Source organism: Solanum lycopersicum, chromosome 8 (assembly GCF_036512215.1).
Source record: "Solanum lycopersicum chromosome 8, SLM_r2.1".
Lineage (NCBI taxonomy): Eukaryota > Viridiplantae > Streptophyta > Magnoliopsida > Solanales > Solanaceae > Solanum > Solanum lycopersicum.
The window spans coordinates 4,521,156-4,540,178 of NC_090807.1; the positions used below are offsets into that span (position 1 = coordinate 4,521,156).

The 19,023-nt window shown below is 29.6% G+C and overlaps 1 protein-coding gene across 1 annotated transcript; it reads left to right on the forward strand.

Moving 5' to 3' along the window:
• The first annotated feature begins 4,532 nt into the window (after positions 1–4,532).
• IPMS2 (isopropylmalate synthase) lies at positions 4,533–14,210 on the forward strand. Its single transcript, NM_001329450.1, is given in 12 exon segments — positions 4,533–5,571; positions 9,421–9,634; positions 9,719–9,799; positions 10,534–10,626; positions 10,719–10,805; positions 11,427–11,527; positions 12,021–12,054; positions 12,135–12,209; positions 12,353–12,436; positions 12,540–12,674; positions 12,795–12,940; positions 13,828–14,210. Coding segments are annotated over 12 exon segments (1,986 nt in total). The 5' UTR covers positions 4,533–4,765; the 3' UTR covers positions 13,958–14,210.
• Positions 14,211–19,023: the final 4,813 nt, after the last annotated feature.

The window sequence follows — 19,023 nt, forward strand, 5'->3', positions numbered from 1 at the left end:
TATCTCATTATTTTATTTCATCAAGCCTTCTTTATTCAAGACGTCATTTTAATAGAGAGGGTTCAAGATTAGAAATTCAACAATCTCATAATTTTAGGCCAACTACAAACCACACAATCAAGGCATACAACCACATAATCAAGTACATAGAGACTTTACAATATCACTCAATACATATCAATCGCTATTGAGAGTTTATCTATCAAATAAAAATAAACCATAATCTACCTCCACCGAAGAACCGAAGTCAAACAACTATTTCTCCAACGCTTTTCCTTTCCTTATGCCTCCGAACCCTTCCAGTCTATCAAGTATATATATGTATAAGGTGTAAGTTGATAATCCCAACTATTTCTCAAATTGTTTTCTTTTTCTGGAATTGATAATTCCTTTTTGTTTGTCTGGGTCTTTTTAACCCAAGTCTGTAATTTCCTCCTTTATTATAAATAATAAATGGACCATTGGTCCAAGATGGTTTTTTTTTTTAAAAAAAGAAGGTAAGATTCTAACACTTTTTAGTTTTTATCCTAAAATAATTTCTAACATGTGTTTTCCTCCGGAAAAGTCACAAATTCATGAGGAAAAAAAATATAGTCTTTATCAAATACTAAAATAAACATGAAAACTTCTTGTTTGCTCATCTAATCTCCCAAGAAATTGACCAACAAATGGCGAAATTAAAATAGATGTAATCTTCAAAAGAAGTTGTAGTTGAAAAGAAAGTGTACAATTTATCTTTTTAAACGATTTGGGTCGGGTTAAACCCGTACTTATTAATATTTATATTAAATTAATTAATTAAAAGGAGAGTGTGCCTCATGCGTGTGAGGTTGATGAGAAAATGCGTCAAAATGGTCAATTTACAGAGATATTTAATACTTTTGCGGGGTAATAGGACATTCACATAGTTAATGTGTCTTTTTAAAAATCTGAGATAACTTTAGGTGTGATTTTATGTCTTTTATCTTATTATTACTTTATTACTTTCTTTTTGTATGAACTGAAGAAACAAAAAAAACATTGATTCTCATTGTTTTGATGCGCACCCAAATGATCGAAATTTGGATGTCAACATAAGTTTAAATATGAAGATTATTCGTTCAAACAATCTAGGCTCTAATATCACATGTAAGATTAAATACTTGAATGCATAATATCATGGTCTTGAACATGATAATTTTACATAGAGATCGTGATGGGTACATACCTGATAAGGAAATCATCATCACAGATAAAAACGAAAGTGTTAGTCGTAAATTGATTTCTATCTCCTTGTCTAACTCTATGTTATGACAACCGTCAACGACGAAATTACTGTAGGAATATGGGGAGGACCAATTCATAATGAATAGAGGGAGGACCAATTTATAGAGGTTATGACTTAATCTGATACGTCCAGTAACCAATAAACTGAAGAGTCTCTTTCTTATTAAATATTATTTATGATATTATTTGGGTTACTAGTAAACTTGGATCATAAGTAAGAAATAATAATAATAATAATAATAATAATAATAATAATAATAATTCTTACAATTTGAACGTGAACATACTAGTAGTTCATCAAATAGTACCATTAATAGTATGACAACTTTATTTATATTAAGAAAAGGCGAAGGGATCTTTGTACCATTAAATTATTAAAGGGGTGGTTTAAAATGTTTAGGGATTAAAAGTAAAATTTCAATTCAAGTCTTAAAATACAAATAAATTTTATATACGTATTTATTTAAAATTTATTTTTCTTACACTATTTAGATAAAAAATTATTAGTATTTTGAATTTTTTTCAGTTATTAGTTTAGGTAAGAGTTTATCAACTCAATATAAAAAACATTTTTTCAATGAGGCAATTATTATATGAATTGTCAACATAATTCTACAAGTAATAAGTTGACAAATATTAAATAAAGATAAGAGTTAGAATCATATAATTTGACGCAAAAAATTAATGACTTGATATACCCCATTTTAATATCATTATAGTAATATTTGACACTAAAATTTAAAAAGAAGTAAAAAATAATTTATATCTCACTTTATTTAATACTTTTCATTATCAATTTTTATTTTTAACAAAATACAAAAAAATGTCAAAATGTCTAAAACAATATATTAAAAAATTATTATTTTTTTAATCATAAATAATTAATTTTTATATAAAAGTTTTAACGTATAATTTATTCTTCATAAAAATTGAATGCTCTCGACCCTTTAAGGCAAAAGCCTTATCTTCAAAAAAAAAATATAGAGCCGTCACTGATCATTAATATTATGACGACTTTAAATTAAAGAAAAAAGACGACTCTTGAATTATGCTTTTATGGTAATTTGGTACACCCTATTAGTAGTGACTTTTAATTAAAATTATGAAATGCAATTAATATTTGTATATGTAATTTTAAGTTGATTTTATATAATAAGGTGAAGTTTTAAATTTTTTAAAAAACTTGATGTGAGAATTTTAAATACAAAAATTGAAATATAATTTTAATAATTTTAGATTTTATAAAAATTTTATAATTATAAAAAAATATATAACATAACAAATCCAAATTACATATTCAAATAAAACTTAAAGTTCCTATAAAGATTTTATATTACAAAGGCCAAACGGCCCTAAGAATCTATGTATCTACTTCTAGAACATACCTACTTTTCTTTTTCTTTTTATTTAATAGAGCAAATCAATGTTGTTTATAGTTGAATGTGCGATTAATATTGATCCAAAAAAATAAATTAATAAATGTTTTAAGACTACAAAAATTTGATAAAAAATAATAAATATAAGACCATTTTATCCTCGTAATGCACCAGGACTCTCACCTAGCTAGGGTTGCGTATCAGTCGGTTTCTTTCGATTTTCAAGTATATTAGTTTAGCTTATTGATTATCGATTTGTAGAAATGTTAAATTGTAATGGAATCATTAAAATATTAATTTATCGATTATTAGTTTATCAATTATTGATCGTTGTCAGTTCGGTTATTGATTTAACCGTTAAAATTTGACACAAAAATAAATTAATAAAAAAGTATTTCGAAATAAGGTGTCAAATCAAATGAATCATGTACCTGAGCTCACAAATTGTATCATGCTCAAAAGCGAACACTTTTACATTATAGAATAACAAAGATCTTGAGATAGCAAAAGATAAAAGTAGAATACTAAACTCTAAGTCAAAGATTTTAGATATAAAATAGTATAAATATAATTAATTAATTTACTATTGGGTTATCGATTAACCCATTAAAAAAAAAATCAAATTGTTAAAAATTGATACCCTGATAATAAAAAATAATAACTGGACTATTAAATCAATCACCCATTACTGATAAATCAATAACTTTCTTTTCAAATTAGAATTATTAATTTCAGTTCGATTTTGAATGATTCACACCCAATGATTCACCGTTGAGCCTTAAAATATATTACCAATTTGTGATTAACAAGCACAAATAAATATAAAATAAAAAAAGTAAAAATATTATCAACAAATATGTACTCATATCTTAAACTTATCAAAACAGAGGATTACATATAGTATTATTTTGTATTATATTTGGTACATAAAATATAAGCTAGTGAATTGCATTTATAAATCAAGGAATCAATTGAACACTAATAATAATAATAATTTCAATTATACTAAAATAAAACTGTTCATTGCCACTACTCTTTTTTCTATTTTCACATGTGAATTCAAAATATTTCATACATAAAAAAGAAAATAATTTACGTAATAATCAAAATAGTGAAAATAAAATATAAAATAAATTTCACCTACTAACCAAAAAATATATTGTTAAAAATAAAAAAAATATAGAGTACTAACACAACAATATTAATCATTCACGTTGTTACAAAAGAAATAACAAAATTTCAACAATACTAATTGCCTTATCTTGTTGGGTTCAAGTTATTGACATCAAATTGATTATTACTTACAAAATCAAATTGATCATTACTTACTAAATCAAATTATACTAATTGATCATTACTTACTAAATCAAATTATACTTTATTCGGAAACAATATTTAAATGAATTTAGAGACTATGCTGCTAACATGTTACAAAACTAAAGTAATTAGATAAGAATACTGAATATAAAAACAATAAAAATAGAGAAACAAGAGATAAGACCATTCCCATTCTTTCAATTATTCAAGTATTTACAATAAAAATCTTTCTATCTCTATTTAAAATATTACATAGTGGCATACAAAAAGATAATTATAAACATGACATCAATCATAAAAAAATGGAGGAGATTATAGAGACATACAATTATAATAATTATAAAAAAATAGAGGTTATCTAAATAATGAAGAAAAAAACAAAGATGATTAGTGAGTATAGCTTCTTAATATAATAGAAATTCATTCTATAATTACACAATATAGATAATCGTCATATCATAATCACAAGAAAAGTAATTAGTTACTTATTAAACTGATAAACCTTTAGAAAAATCTCAAAATTATTCCAAAATGATAAAACAATAAAGACCCATTCGAACTTTAAATTATTTGGTAAAACTTGAAACATTTTTTTATGGCTATATAATTTGTCTCCACGTATATTTACCAAATACTATAATTTTTTAAATAAAAAGGAAATTGCAAAGCATTTTAATAAATAGAAAGAGTGTAATAAAATATCTATTTTATTATTTTTTCGATAAATACGTCAAAAATTAAATAATAGCAACATTTACCAAAATCTCTTTGTGAAATGATCTAGAATCTTTTAACATATGAGATAAATGACTTGGTATCCACTTGGTTCAAATAATTTGGAGTACACTTTTTTCTTTTTATTATATAAATCTCCACACTTTGTTAGTATTAAAACCCCACTTTTCCTTTTCTCCTCTGTGTTTGACCCTTTTCTGCACATTTTCAGAATGTCTTCTTCTTCTTCTCTTTGTTCAAACTCTGTATTTTCTTATAGAAACAACTTCTCAATTTTTCAATCCAAAAATGTTCTTCTTCCTCCAATTTCTAGTACCAATAATTTCAGTTTTTCAATCAAAAAACACTACTACTCCACATTTATCCGGTGTTCGATTTCGAATCGTCGACCGGAATATGTACCCAGTAAAATCTCCGACCCGAAATACGTTCGCATATTCGATACTACTCTTCGTGACGGTGAGCAATCTCCAGGTGCTACAATGACTACGAAAGAGAAACTCGACGTCGCTCGTCAGCTAGCGAAACTCGGTGTTGATATAATTGAAGCTGGATTTCCAGCTTCATCCGAAGCAGATTTCGAATCTGTGAAACTAATTGCAGAGGAAATTGGTAATAATACTGATGAAAATGGATTTGTGCCTGTAATTTGTGGGTTATCTAGATGTAATAAAAGTGATATTGATAAAGCTTGGGAAGCAGTGAAATACGCTAAAAAACCTAGGGTTCATACGTTTATTGCTACGAGTGAAATACATATGAAGTATAAATTGAAGATGAGTAGAGAACAAGTGGTGGAAAAAGCAAGGAGTATGGTAGCTTATGCTAGAAGCCTTGGATGTGAAGATGTTGAATTTAGTCCAGAAGATGCAGGAAGGTATGCAATTTTATTTTATTTTTTTTTGCATAAAATTTCAAAATTAAACTATATCTAGAAGAATCTCAACAGCTCAAATTAATTAGGTAAGTAAATTTTTGTTTTATCGATAACAGTTCGATTCTTTAAAGTGACGGTTAAAAGGAAAATTTAATACTTACTTGTTTAGAAAGGAGTTTAATTTTATATTTCTCGACTTTCATAATTAGTACTCTTTTCCTCTTTATTTTATATGATAATATTTGATCGAACATAAAATATACTAAGAAATAATGAAAATTTGGATATATTTGCCAAATGGTCAAAAAAAGAAAAAGCTGAATTTATTTTCTCTCTACATCATAAATATAGTAGATATTTTCTCCGTCCTTTTATTTTTAAATTCAAATTATAAAAATTTTGATTAATGTTTTAAGATACATTTTTTTATTAATGCAAAAAATTGTAATTTATAATACTTTTCATATAGTTTTAGAATATTTAATTTTTTTGTTTAAAATATTCAATCAATGTGATCTAAATTAAATTAACTTTTGATAAACGCAATATGACAATATTTCTGAACAGATGAAATACTATCTTTAAAATTAAATGGAACAATAAAAGAAAAAAATCGTACCTTTGAATATTTTCCATATAAGGAAAGGTGGCTTTCTTAGTGTCGCATAAAATATAAAATAAGACGAAAAAAGGTAAAATAAAATAATAAATTATCTCTATCGATAATTAATTTTTTAATAAATATATTAATTTCAAAAATTGACGGTAACTAAGAACAGACGATTTGATTTTGAGTCGTAATTATAGATTCCATCGCATGCGAGGTAGTGAAGGACCCAAGCACTTAATTTCACTTTTTCTTTTGTTTACTAATTGCTGGGTTTTTGTAACTTTATGTTGGTTTGTGTGCATTTGTTTTAAAAATTTTTTGTCATGTTTAGATAAAAATAATATACTTCTCTTATGATTGAAAAATGTCTGGTGGGTGGTAAATGATACAATAATATTTGGGTTGTTGTTTGGTTCAGAGAAAATATTTTCTTTTTTAGGAAAAATGTGTGTTCTTTTTTATTTAAATTTTAGAACTTTTCTATGTTATTATTTGATTCAGATATAAAATTTATGAAATAAGAGAAACTTTTATTATTGTCCTTTGTTAGTTGTTAGAGTCACTTTAATGTTTATGTTTAGTTGATTTTTATTTGTAATAAGACATTTCTTAGAATGGACTTAAAAAAAGAAAGAGTGTTACGTCAATCGGAACACATAGAATATTACTTTTAAAAAATATTTATTTATAATTTAAACAAATTCTGTGAAAAGTTGAATTGAGATGAAAATAAGGTGTGTGGAAGGTTGAAGAGCTCAAAATTTGTAATATGAATAATGAAAAAGTCTCTTTAATACTTCTTATTTCAATTAGAAAAAAACATTTTTTTAATTCTTAAAAAAAATTATTGAATCAAAATAATAGCAATTCTTAGGTCAGCTAATTGCTCAGTTGACTTTTTTATATGGTTTAATTAGTGGGCATAGCTGGTAGATTCCTCTTAAAACTCTGAATAGACCCTATTGGGTGGTGGATTTGGTATGAAAACATATCATTATTAGAAATACAAGTGGGTTTTTTTTAAGTGTTTGATATATAAGTAAAATGTTTATTTTAAAATTAGGAGATTTGTATATAATCTTAGATAATTTCTATATTAATAAAGTTTGTGTATACTGTATCATTCTCTAGACCTTATTTGTGGAATTATTTTCTATTTTGAATATGTTATTATAATTTAGATAAAAGGATTGGAGGTGGAGTGAGGATGAGGTATACTCGAGGGTGATGAAAACACAATTAATTTTAACATAAAATGTTATTTGTAGATTTGTGTTTTTTCAAAACTATTTTATCATGCGATTGGTTTGAGGTATAATGAAAAAATATTTATTTCACCATTTATATCTTAGTAAGTTATTCCATACACATGATAAAATAATTTATCCCTAATTAACTTGTTTTAAAAATAATTAATTTTAAGATAACTTTTTTTTTGAAATAACTTGTTGACAACCAAACGATATAAAATATTTTCGTACCTTTCAAATACACCATTATTAGGTATTCTTATAGTACTAAATTGGGTTGTTTCTACGGAATATACATGTGATTGATGTGACTTGTGGGGCGTGAGAGCATAATATATTTTCCATATAAAGTAGTGTTGTCCATTTCAATAATATCTTCGACAATAATTACAGTTTTATGTGTCTTTTTTTTTGTGACATGATTTCAATTTGTTTGAAAATTAGTGATTGACTACAAATTTTTTAAATTCAACTTTAAATTAAAAAGAAAAGTACTCCACACTTATTATCCAAATCCATGTTCATGAATTGCAAATAAAGTAATCTATTCTTTTTTAGCAAAAAATATACCAAACATATTTTCATCTTGAAAATTTCAAATAAAATAACAAATATTTAAAATTTATGGCTACATGCCCACTTAAAGCCCGGATGGATTGATTTAAAAAAAGTAACTTTTGAAAGTGCTGAAACTTATTTTAAAATAAGTAGTTACGTGTTTGCATAAAAGTGTTGCAGTTGAAAAAATAATTATTGATGTGTTTGGCACTGATAAACAATTTCTTTTAATTAAGATGTCTAAAATACCCTTAAAGTTGTTGACATGATAAAAATTGGTTAATTTAAGGTTTTTATACTTAAAAACAATTAGAAAAAAATAATTTTTATTTTACATCTATAAGTAATAATATTTCCTATCATTCACATATTTCTTTATCATCATAAATTATTATTATTATTGTTAATAACAACAACAACAACAACAATACTACTACTACTATTACTACTACTACTACTGCTAATAATAATAAGAGTAATACTACAACTACTACTAATAATAATCCTAATAATACTAATACTAATATTAATAATAGTAGTACAAATAATATTAATAACAATAATAATAATAATAAAAAAAAATTAAGGACAAAAAGGTAATAATGACTTTTAAGTTGAAAAAAAAGAACCTCTCACCTAGCTTTTAGCTTTTAGTTAAAATCAGTCATTTTGACTTAAAATAAGTCACTTTGATAATTGTCAAACACTCTAATAAGTCAAAAATTGACTTTTAAGTCAGTTTGACCAGCTTTTAAGCCCATCCAAACAAGCTCTTAATCTTTCGATGACTGAATCAGTTAATATTTCATGAAATAATCTAGGTGCACACAATATGATACAAACTTCATCATTCTTTGTTGACTTGAATCAACCATCTCTGAGTTGGAGGTGGAAAATGCTTACTATCTAAGCAATTCCACTTATCAACTAATTTTAAGAACTGGTCGTTAGGATAAAACCTTAAAAAATGTAGTATTTACATGAAAATATTTGGTTGCCCTTCTGATAATTTGCATAAAATTTAGTATTAGTTATGCAATATTTGGTTGTCCTTTTTATTGCTCGCATAAATAATATCTTGATAAGTTGTGCATAAATATTTTAGTTGAGAAATAAGAATGTGTGGATTAAAATTACGAATTTATAATATTGTCCTTCACAATATTAAGAAATCTTTTATTTTGTTTAGACAATAGACAAATATTTTAAACTATACATGATATACTAATTTTTACAATGTTTAACTAAAAAAATAATTCCTAACTTTTTCTTACATAAAATGAATAATTGTTGCATATTCCCCAACAACATACCCATGAAATCCTATAAGTGGGTCTGAGAAGGATAGATTATACAGGAATCTTGAAGGCAGGATGCTTTTTGGTGTAAAAGAAGATATGAGTGTATATTTTTTGTTTATTCCACACTCAGGTCTGATCGAGAGTTCCTTTATGATATCCTCGGAGAAGTTATTAAAGCTGGTGCAACAACACTTAACATACCTGATACTGTTGGATACACTGTTCCAAGTGAATTTGGACAATTAATTGCTGACATAAAAGCCAATACTCCGGGGATTGAAAATGTGATAATTTCAACACATTGCCAGAACGATCTTGGGCTTTCTACTGCCAACACTTTAGCTGTAAGTGTGTAATTTCTTCCATGCCTATATGGTTATGTACTAACTTACATTGTATGAAAAATATTGAAGCATGTTCAATTTCAGGGAGCTTGTGCAGGAGCAAGACAACTAGAGGTGACCATTAATGGCATTGGTGAAAGAGCTGGAAATGCTTCTCTGGAGGAGGTGAGTTAAGAGAGTTTTATACAAAGAAACTTGAGGTTTTTATACTGCCAGTAACAAAGGCTTTTCTCATCGTGAATTGACGAGAAATTTGTGTTATAAAACATGATTTTCCCACTGAAACAACTTATTAGGAAATTGCATGGTAGAAAACCGATTCTAATGAATCGTTACTGAGTTACCAAATTAAAAGTATGAGTAAGAAAGGAATAGAAATTGCGTATTGCTTAATTCTTATTCCTGAAGACATGAACATATGGGAAAAGGTATATTATCATTATATTCTTTGTTAGAAACGAATGAGAAAAAAATTGTATGAAGAAGAGCAAAAACAAGTGCCAGCTAACATTTTTGCTATATAATACTGTTAAAGTTTGAACTTCCCTATCCTATGGCATGTCTGAAACATGAAAAATGGATACTTCTCTTCCTGTCCAACAAATGCTTGTTCTACCAATAGGTTCCATACTTTTGTTACGATATAGCTTATATAAGGGACCAGCTACTTCTCTTTTTTTGTTTAATTCAAGAAAAATCATATGACAAGAACAACTGTGAAAATGCAACAAATAACGGGTATTTTTACAGCGGTTGATGGTGATACCCGAAACTTGAAAATTGACACTACTGAATTGTATAGGAACTTTTGCCTCTTTGATACTTTTATTCTATTTGGTCATTTTCCCGTGCTTTCTTTCTTTCTTTTAATTTTTTACCTTTCCCTTGTACTGAGATAGGTTGTAATGGCCTTAAAATGTCGCGGAGAGCAAGTATTAGGTGGCCTCTACACGGGGATTAACACTCAACATATTGTTCCATCGAGCAAAATGGTATTGTACCCCTAGTTGCATCCTATCTTCTAGAGACTTATACCAGCTAAATCTGTTATCTTTGTGCTTTGTGATGACCTATACCTTTGCAGGTGGAGGAGTACAGTGGGCTACAGGTGCAGCCACATAAGGCCATTGTTGGAGCTAATGCATTTGCTCATGAAAGTGGCATCCATCAGGTAACATTGATGCACCTAGATTTAGTGTTGTAAACTTTTTCTTTTATATTACTGTGGTTGGTAAACATAACATGTAGCTACTTATGTTGAAACATCCATTTATTAATCTACTGCAAGTATTGTGTTTTACTGCCTCTTTCTCAGACTGGACACTTGGTTCACTTGTTCTCTTTTAAAGCTTAAGTACATGTATATATTTCGTCAAATTATGCGCATCATAACAGAAACCACAGTTGCTTGTAGATTAAGATATCTTCTAACTCCCAACATAAAGGGCTTAACTTCAAAAGTTTGAATCTACCTAGTCTTTCTTCCCTGAAATTTTCCATTTCCTCTTTGGCCTTTTCACTTGTTGGTGTGCATTTGCTGTAATTTTCTCTAGTTGAATTTATCAATTTATCTCCTACATATTAGAATTTATAGCACAAATCAATGTTTTTTTTTTTGGTTGACTGTTCAGATTCATATTAGATATCAATTATTTCAGTTATCATTCTTTGATTATCTGCAGTCAGTTCCCAGTTGGCCCCTAACTTTCAACTATCGTTAAGTTGTCTACTAAAAGAAGAGATGATAATCTAAGTCTCTTCTGTCTTTTTTACTTCCCTTTATATGCTTTAGGATGGAATGTTAAAACACAAGGACACCTATGAGATTATATCTCCTGATGATGTTGGGCTTAGTCGTTCTAATGAAGCGGGTATTGTCCTTGGGAAACTCAGGTATGCGTTGGTTTTCCAGTCAATAATTATTTTTGTGAAGTCATAAGGATCATTCATTTTGTTTGCAAGTCTTATTGTGCTTACTTTGGAAATAATATTTTTTACAACTATTTTTTACAACTGTGAGTATAGCTCCATGAACTCCATGCCATTAGATTTGATCTTACATTTACTATTTCCCTATCATGGAAGAATTTCTTTTAGTACTGGAGTACTGCTCCATGAACTCCATATAGTTACTGTTTCAACAGTAAATAGTCCTCCATTTTTAATAAAATATATATCAGCCTATAGTATCTCTCTCTTATGTTTGAGCTAAAAACTTGTTGAGATTTTCGTGCTATAATTTGGTTATTTCACTATTGTATCACACAATCATAATGAAATTTTACTATCCTCCCTCCTGTGCCTCCTTAATTTTTCATTTGCAATGTTCACATTGAACTACATCCTTCCCTTAGGAAAACAATAACATGTTCAATTTTTTTTGCAGTGGTCGCCATGCACTGAAATCCAAAATGCTTGAGGTAAGTTGCATACATTGTGAGTTGTACATATTTATTATATCATTAAAAATAGGGATCAATCATTTTAATGTCTATTCCAGCTTGGATATGACATTGATGGAAAAGAACTAGAGGACCTCTTTTGGCGTTTTAAGTCAGTAGCTGAGAAGAAAAAGGTGAATTGAATTTTTCATATTTCCGTTAATTAAGTGTTCAATAGCACTGGCAATTTCTACTTCTACCTGTGTGGAACAAATGTAGAAGTTGAAGCAGAGGAGATATGTTGCCCATTTATTTGTCTTCCGTACTTCTCTTTCAGAAAATTACAGATGATGACTTAATAGCACTGATGTCAGATGAAGTTCTCCAACCTAATGTTTATTGGAAGCTTGGAGATGTACAGGTAGATGAAATTCTTCCTCTGTGTTGTCTTTGCCTGTCTTTTCTTTTTATTCTTTTGGATTGAAGTTCAGCTGATTCAAAATGATTTAACGTTCAATCGACAGATTATGTGTGGAAGTCTTGGCCTCTCTACAGCAACTGTGAAGCTTATAAACACTGATGGTCAAGAGCATATTGCTTGTTCAGTTGGAACAGGACCTGTTGATGCAGCTTACAAGGCAGTGGACCTCATTGTGAAGGTTTAATACACAACATGAACTCTCATAAAACCGATGGTCAAAATTGCAACTGTATTTATAAAACATTTATCCTTTGTACTACTTGAGTACTGCATTAATGTACTTTCCCTCGTTATGCAGGTGCCTATTACGCTCCTTGAATATTCCATGAATGCAGTCACAGAAGGTATAGATGCCATAGCATCAACCAGAGTGTCAATCTGCAGTATTGATAGGCATACTATAATGAATGGTTCAACTGGACAGACTATTCACCGCACATTTAGGTATGAACACGAAATATTGTTTGCCTCTTTCAGTTTTACATGGAAAAATTCCAAAGAATGACACAGCATGGAAGAGTAAATGTAGCCATCGCTAAACAAGATGGGAACAGAAAAATATGCACACAAAATATGACAAGTAATGATTTTGGTATCTAAATGCCAAACCTTTATATAATATAAATGTATCACAGGCTCATAACACAGGCAAGGAACTTCATAATCTAATATGGCAAGCAGTTAGTTATATAATCAGGGGCGGACCCACATGGTGTCCGCCGGGTGCTCGAGCACCTATTAACTTCGTTACGAAATATATATATCTATGTAGAAATCGATAGGTATTTGTATAAAATTAACATAGAGCACCCAATGAATAAATCATATAGTTGGCCCAATGGTTCTAGGATGGGTACTTAAGACTCTTTTAATGTTGTTGTACCAAAGTTCGAATCTCATTGTTAACACATTTTTTATAGTTTCACTTAGTTCGAATCTCATTGTTAACACATTTTTTATAGTTTCACTTCAGAGCACCTACAACCTTAAAATCCTAGATCCGCCACTGTATATAATGTAGATGCCCTTCGGCAGAAAAGTATGTAGATATAATAGCTTTTGAATCCCCGTGGCTTCTTCGTATGTTCACTTCTTCATATTTTGAACCTCTTTAATGAAAATCCTAGCTCCTCCAGTGTGTATCCAACAATACAAGTCGGAGTTACAAATGCTTTATAAAGTGATGACATCCTTCACCGTATATCAAAAGCATTTCCTGCATATATGCTTGAGTCAGCATGTAGTTGATACGTGAACACCATTTTCTTAGGCGAATCATAGGTCACCATAATATATGCATCTTTTTTGACTTGTCTCATCTTTTCTTCCAGTGGAACCGGAGCAGATATGGATGTTGTTATCTCTAGTGTCCGAGCGTATATTGGTGCGTTGAACAAAATGTTGAGTTACGAAAAGCTGGTGTCAAGATACAGCAAACCTGAAGACAGTGTGGTGGTATAAGAAAATGTTCGTAATGTTCCAGTTTCTTGTCATTTCTCTTGTCAATTGTATAGAACTAGGGGTGCCTTATCAACAAATTACGACTTGCCTGGAAGAACGATAAAAGGCAAATTTGAGTCGTAATGCATTTTCATTTTCTGCAGGTTGATGTACAAGCTTGTACTAAATGTGTTAAAAGTCATTTTAGGCTTTGTGTTGTACCAATCAAACATAGATCCTTTTATGTGGTATAGCTTTAAATTGATTTTTGCTTAAGCAATGCTATGTTAGGAGCTTCTCTTCGAAGTTAATTGGAGAATAGAAAGTGGAAATTAGGCCATCAGAAAAAGTAAGGCAACAAACTTGTAACCTTCCACTCAAAGCAAAATGCAATATTCAACTAACAAAAAATTACATTTGTTATATCTTCTTATGCAATGTAGTTGAAAGAGTCCCCTTGCTTCACCTGGTTGGCTTCTCTATAGCAATGTGAGATGCCTCACTTCTGCCCCTTCCATAGTTCGTTTGATAATGTTTTCCAGCTTCAGATTGTTGGTGTCTTTTTCTTTGAGCATATTTGTAACCACCATTACGTCCAACTTCAGATCGTATTTGTCTTATCCAAAGCTCGATTACAACATTCTATTACATAGAGTGCTGGCATTGCTTCTGCCTGATTGTTGCTTCTACATTGAGTTGCGACTGAGAAAGCCATAATGAGATGACCACTGTCATCTCTGAGAACCCCAGGCTTGGTCCAAACCTTTCCATTCTTTGAACCCATTTTCCTATTAAGTCACAAGTTGGGAAGGCAACACAAATAGTTGTCTTGATGTTCCATAAAATTTGCACTTCCATTCTAGATGGCAAATATTTGGTCTTCAAGATGTCCAATTTTTTCCCAAAATTTTCAACGCTATACATATTTGAGTGATTTGTTGTACCATTTTATGCACACTGTTGATAGTGTTCATATTCCACCAAGCATTGAAGAAAATTCTAATGTTGCCTCCTATTCCAAGGGAGTTCCCAAAGTAATTGCATATATGCTTAGCCATCTCACTATCACTAAATTCATTTTGAGGTATTGTGCAGCTAGGCATTTGGTATCCATTGGATTACCAAACCTTTTGGAGTTAGCTCATCAAACGGTAGCTTCTTGAGCATCATTCTCCAGGTAAGAAGGGTATTTTGAAAGGTAAGCACTTGTGCCAAACCTTACTCAGGATGCCACCTTTCTGTCTGACTTCTCTTATGCTTTGCCAAGCAGAAGAAATTGTGTATTGACCATCCCGAGTAATGTTCCAAACAGCATAGTCATTATCATTAGCATCCCCGACAGGAAGTTTAGCAATATATAGGACTATATGTTCGGGGAGATCTTCCCATAAATTTATGGGAAAATGGTCTGATATATCCTTCACCATTTTGAGATCCATTTAAGAGGGGGACAGATGATCACCCTGTTTTAAATCTTTAGGCGAAGAGAAATAACCATTTTGAGATCCATTAATCAAAATAGAATACCACAAATTCAATTCCACACTAAATTTATCAATCTATTTGAGAAGCCAAATCTTGTAAGAACATCCATTAGAAAATTCCAAGGCATTCTATCATTCGCCTTAGCCATATCTAATTTGATGACAATATGCTTAGACATACCATGGATTATTTCTTGAGCAAGCACTACATTTTCAGTAATCAATATGCCTGGAATGATACCACTTTGATTAACATATATGAGTCTATGCAAAATAGGATTGAGCCATCTAGTTAGAATTTTAGAAACAATTTTGTTAGAAAAACTACTTAAGCTAATAGGCCTTAATTCAGAAAAGTTAGAAGGGGACTCAATTTTAGGGATAAGAGCCAAACATGTGTGAGTGAAGTATTTAGTGAGTTTTTTTTCATAGAAAAATTCAGCAACAAAGTCAGAAACATCATACTTAATAATATCCCAACATATATGAAAAAAACTTACCATTGAAGTCATCAGGTCCTACAATGCTATCTGCACTCATACTGAACACAACATTTTCTATTTCATCCTCCATGGGTGCTCTGTGAAGCATATCATTATCCTCTTCAGTAATAAGTTTGGTGTGCAATCCAAAGTGCCACTGTCCAGGTTAGGTTGCCTCATATTGAAAAGATTCTTATAATAGTAGCCCTTTCATCATGTTGTCCCTTTCAATCCAGTAGTCTTTGATTCTGTGATAAGAAGTCTCTTTTCTCGTGAAAATATTTGTTGTTGTAGTCCCCATCTTTGAACCATTTGATTCTAGTTTTTTGCTTTAGTGAAGCATCCTACATTCCAAGCCACTTAACATATTCTGCATGCTCCATGTTCAAATTTTCCCTGCTTTGTTCATTGTTGTTTAGAGTGTCTAGTTCTTCAATGAACTCTGGTCTCCTATTTGTTAACTTGCTCATGAATACCCCAATGGTCTCTCTAGATCATTTTTTGCTTAAAACCTTTAACTTACACTAGAGTCATTGCTCGTCAAGAGTTTTGAACAGTCTCTAAAAAGTCTGACCGTTGAGTCCATAAGTTTAAGAATCTAAAGTTTCTGATGAAGTCATTTTTATTGAAAAGGATTTGCATGAGAAGAGACCTAGCCTGTCTTAGCTAAATGTTTGATGGTATTGGTATGCCAACTCTGAGCCCACAGATCATTAACAAAAAATTTATCAAGACTTCTCCAAATTCTTTTACTAGGTCCTATATTATTGCACTATGTATGTATACTTAGGTCCAACAAAACTCAAATTTAGATCAAAATATCTGTTAGCCCTATGAAGTTTGCCTCCTAACTTTTCATCAGAGTCCATAATATCATTGATGTCCCCTCCTACACACTATGGATCATTAATAGAGCTACTTATATTTTCCATGTTGTCCCACAAGTCTCTTTTATCCTTATCAGTGCATTTGACATAAATAACATTGACACATACCTACTGTTTTGATGGTAATATGTTGTTCTTCAGTGACTGGCTATGACTTCAGCTTCATCTTGGTGGTTCCAAAGACACCAAATCTTGCCTCTAGTGTTAGTCAGACAATATTGGAATCCAAGAAATTTTCGATATCCCTCAATCTTAGTCTTATATTAACTAGAGGTTCTAGGATAGCCAAATAATCCACCTTGTTAATGTGGATCAAGTATTTGAACTAGCTCTTCTTCTTCTTTTTTTATCGAAAAATTGACCCTTTTGGCTCTCGATTCCATATAATTGTGTTATATATTCTCACTTGGTTTTAACTAAAGTGAAAATACAGGATGCAAGTACATTGTGTGAGCATTTGAATGCTACTCTAACTGCAGTCTCTGTACAATATATTCTTTGATCTGACCAACGGTGAGCGATACTATCGAAATGTACCCTTCCGCTGCTGCCTTAGGACCATTATATGTGAATCTCAATATAGACGTAATGGAAGCAATTGACAAGTTGTGACAATAAATTTTCTAGACTTGGCATTTGACAAGTTGTGACAATAAATTTTCTAGACTTAGTTCAAAGTTGAATTACGAATTTGTCCTTCACTTGAGCATTATTTGAATATCTATAACATTATACGAAAATAAAAGAATAATATTTAAATTTTTAATTACCTGAAAAATTAATTCACATTTTAATTACAATAATTAGGATAATTCAAAAGACAACAGTTATACTTACACTTAAATAATCATGAATAGAGCAAGTGAAAAAGCAATTGAAAGTAATAGATCTTTACTTTCTTCAAATAAATAGAGAAACTATGTTTCATATTTAAGTAAACCGTTTCATCTTCATATACATTCAAAAAGGCATGTAAGATATAGGAACACCATTTTAGTTAAGAAATCAAAGATTCTAAGACGATCATGAAAAACATATGAAGTGTGATGCATGCAGTGAACTGGCCTATTTCTCTGTTGTTCTCTTCTAATCCCCCCCCCCCCCCCCTCCTATGATATAATTTGAAGTGTTATTGGAATTCAAGGTATATAGATTTGTTCGAGTACTTTTATAATGTAAATTCAGTTAGGATATTCGCTGTTTTTTTTCCTTCGCTATTTTATTAATCTTTATTTGTTTCGTTTCCCCTTTTTACTTTTTTTTTTCTTAGCTTGTTTTTCATTTTTGAAAAGGTGAAATTTCAATAATAAATATGATGAAAGTATATAATTTACATGTAATAGTAAAATAATTATACCTTTGAGAATGACACATGGTATTTTTCGCAACTATAATTTTTTTTATGCAATATATTTAATCTCTTAATTTCATATATAGGCTTTTAAATTGTATATATCATTATTTCTCTTATAAGAATTTTTCCTTCTCCTATTTAATTTTGGGTGATTGAAGATTAAGATCTTAGTTAGAGAACATATTTTAATCTTCCCATGTCTTAGATATTATTTTCTCTTTAGGTTGAATTTATAATATTTTTCCTTCAAATTATATATGACTCATCACAAACATGTTTATAATGTTATTATTGGTTTGTTTGTTTTTCTTATTTTGTTGATTTATTTTCTGTTAATCAAAAATTAAATTTGAAAACTAAAAGATATTAATTATTTTTACTATTCGAATAGAGTGATGAATTTTTCATGAATACTGAAACATCATATCATAAAAAACTAACACAAATAATGCTATATTTTATATAAATACAATAAAATATACTCATACGTAGACCCGTGGACGTATCACAAGTAATTGCATTCTCAAGACAATCTTATCGTATTGTCGTTAAGCTTCGATGTTTAGGTGCTTTATAGAAAAACAAGTCATTTGTTTGGTACATATTTTAGGATCTTCTTGTTGTAGTATGCAAAATGTGTATTGAAATTTATATTTTTGATAAATTTGTCTCACGTCTTTGTTATTTCATTAAAGGGATTCGATACATTTATTATTATTTTTCAGTCAGGAATTCATAGGCATATTTTATCGCCAGTTTTTACATATTTCTGGTTTGTTTGATAGCAAATGCACCATTCTATTTTATGATTTATTTTAATGAATAAAAAATAAACAGTAAAATTAATATTGTTAATTTCAATATTTTATATCTTATAACT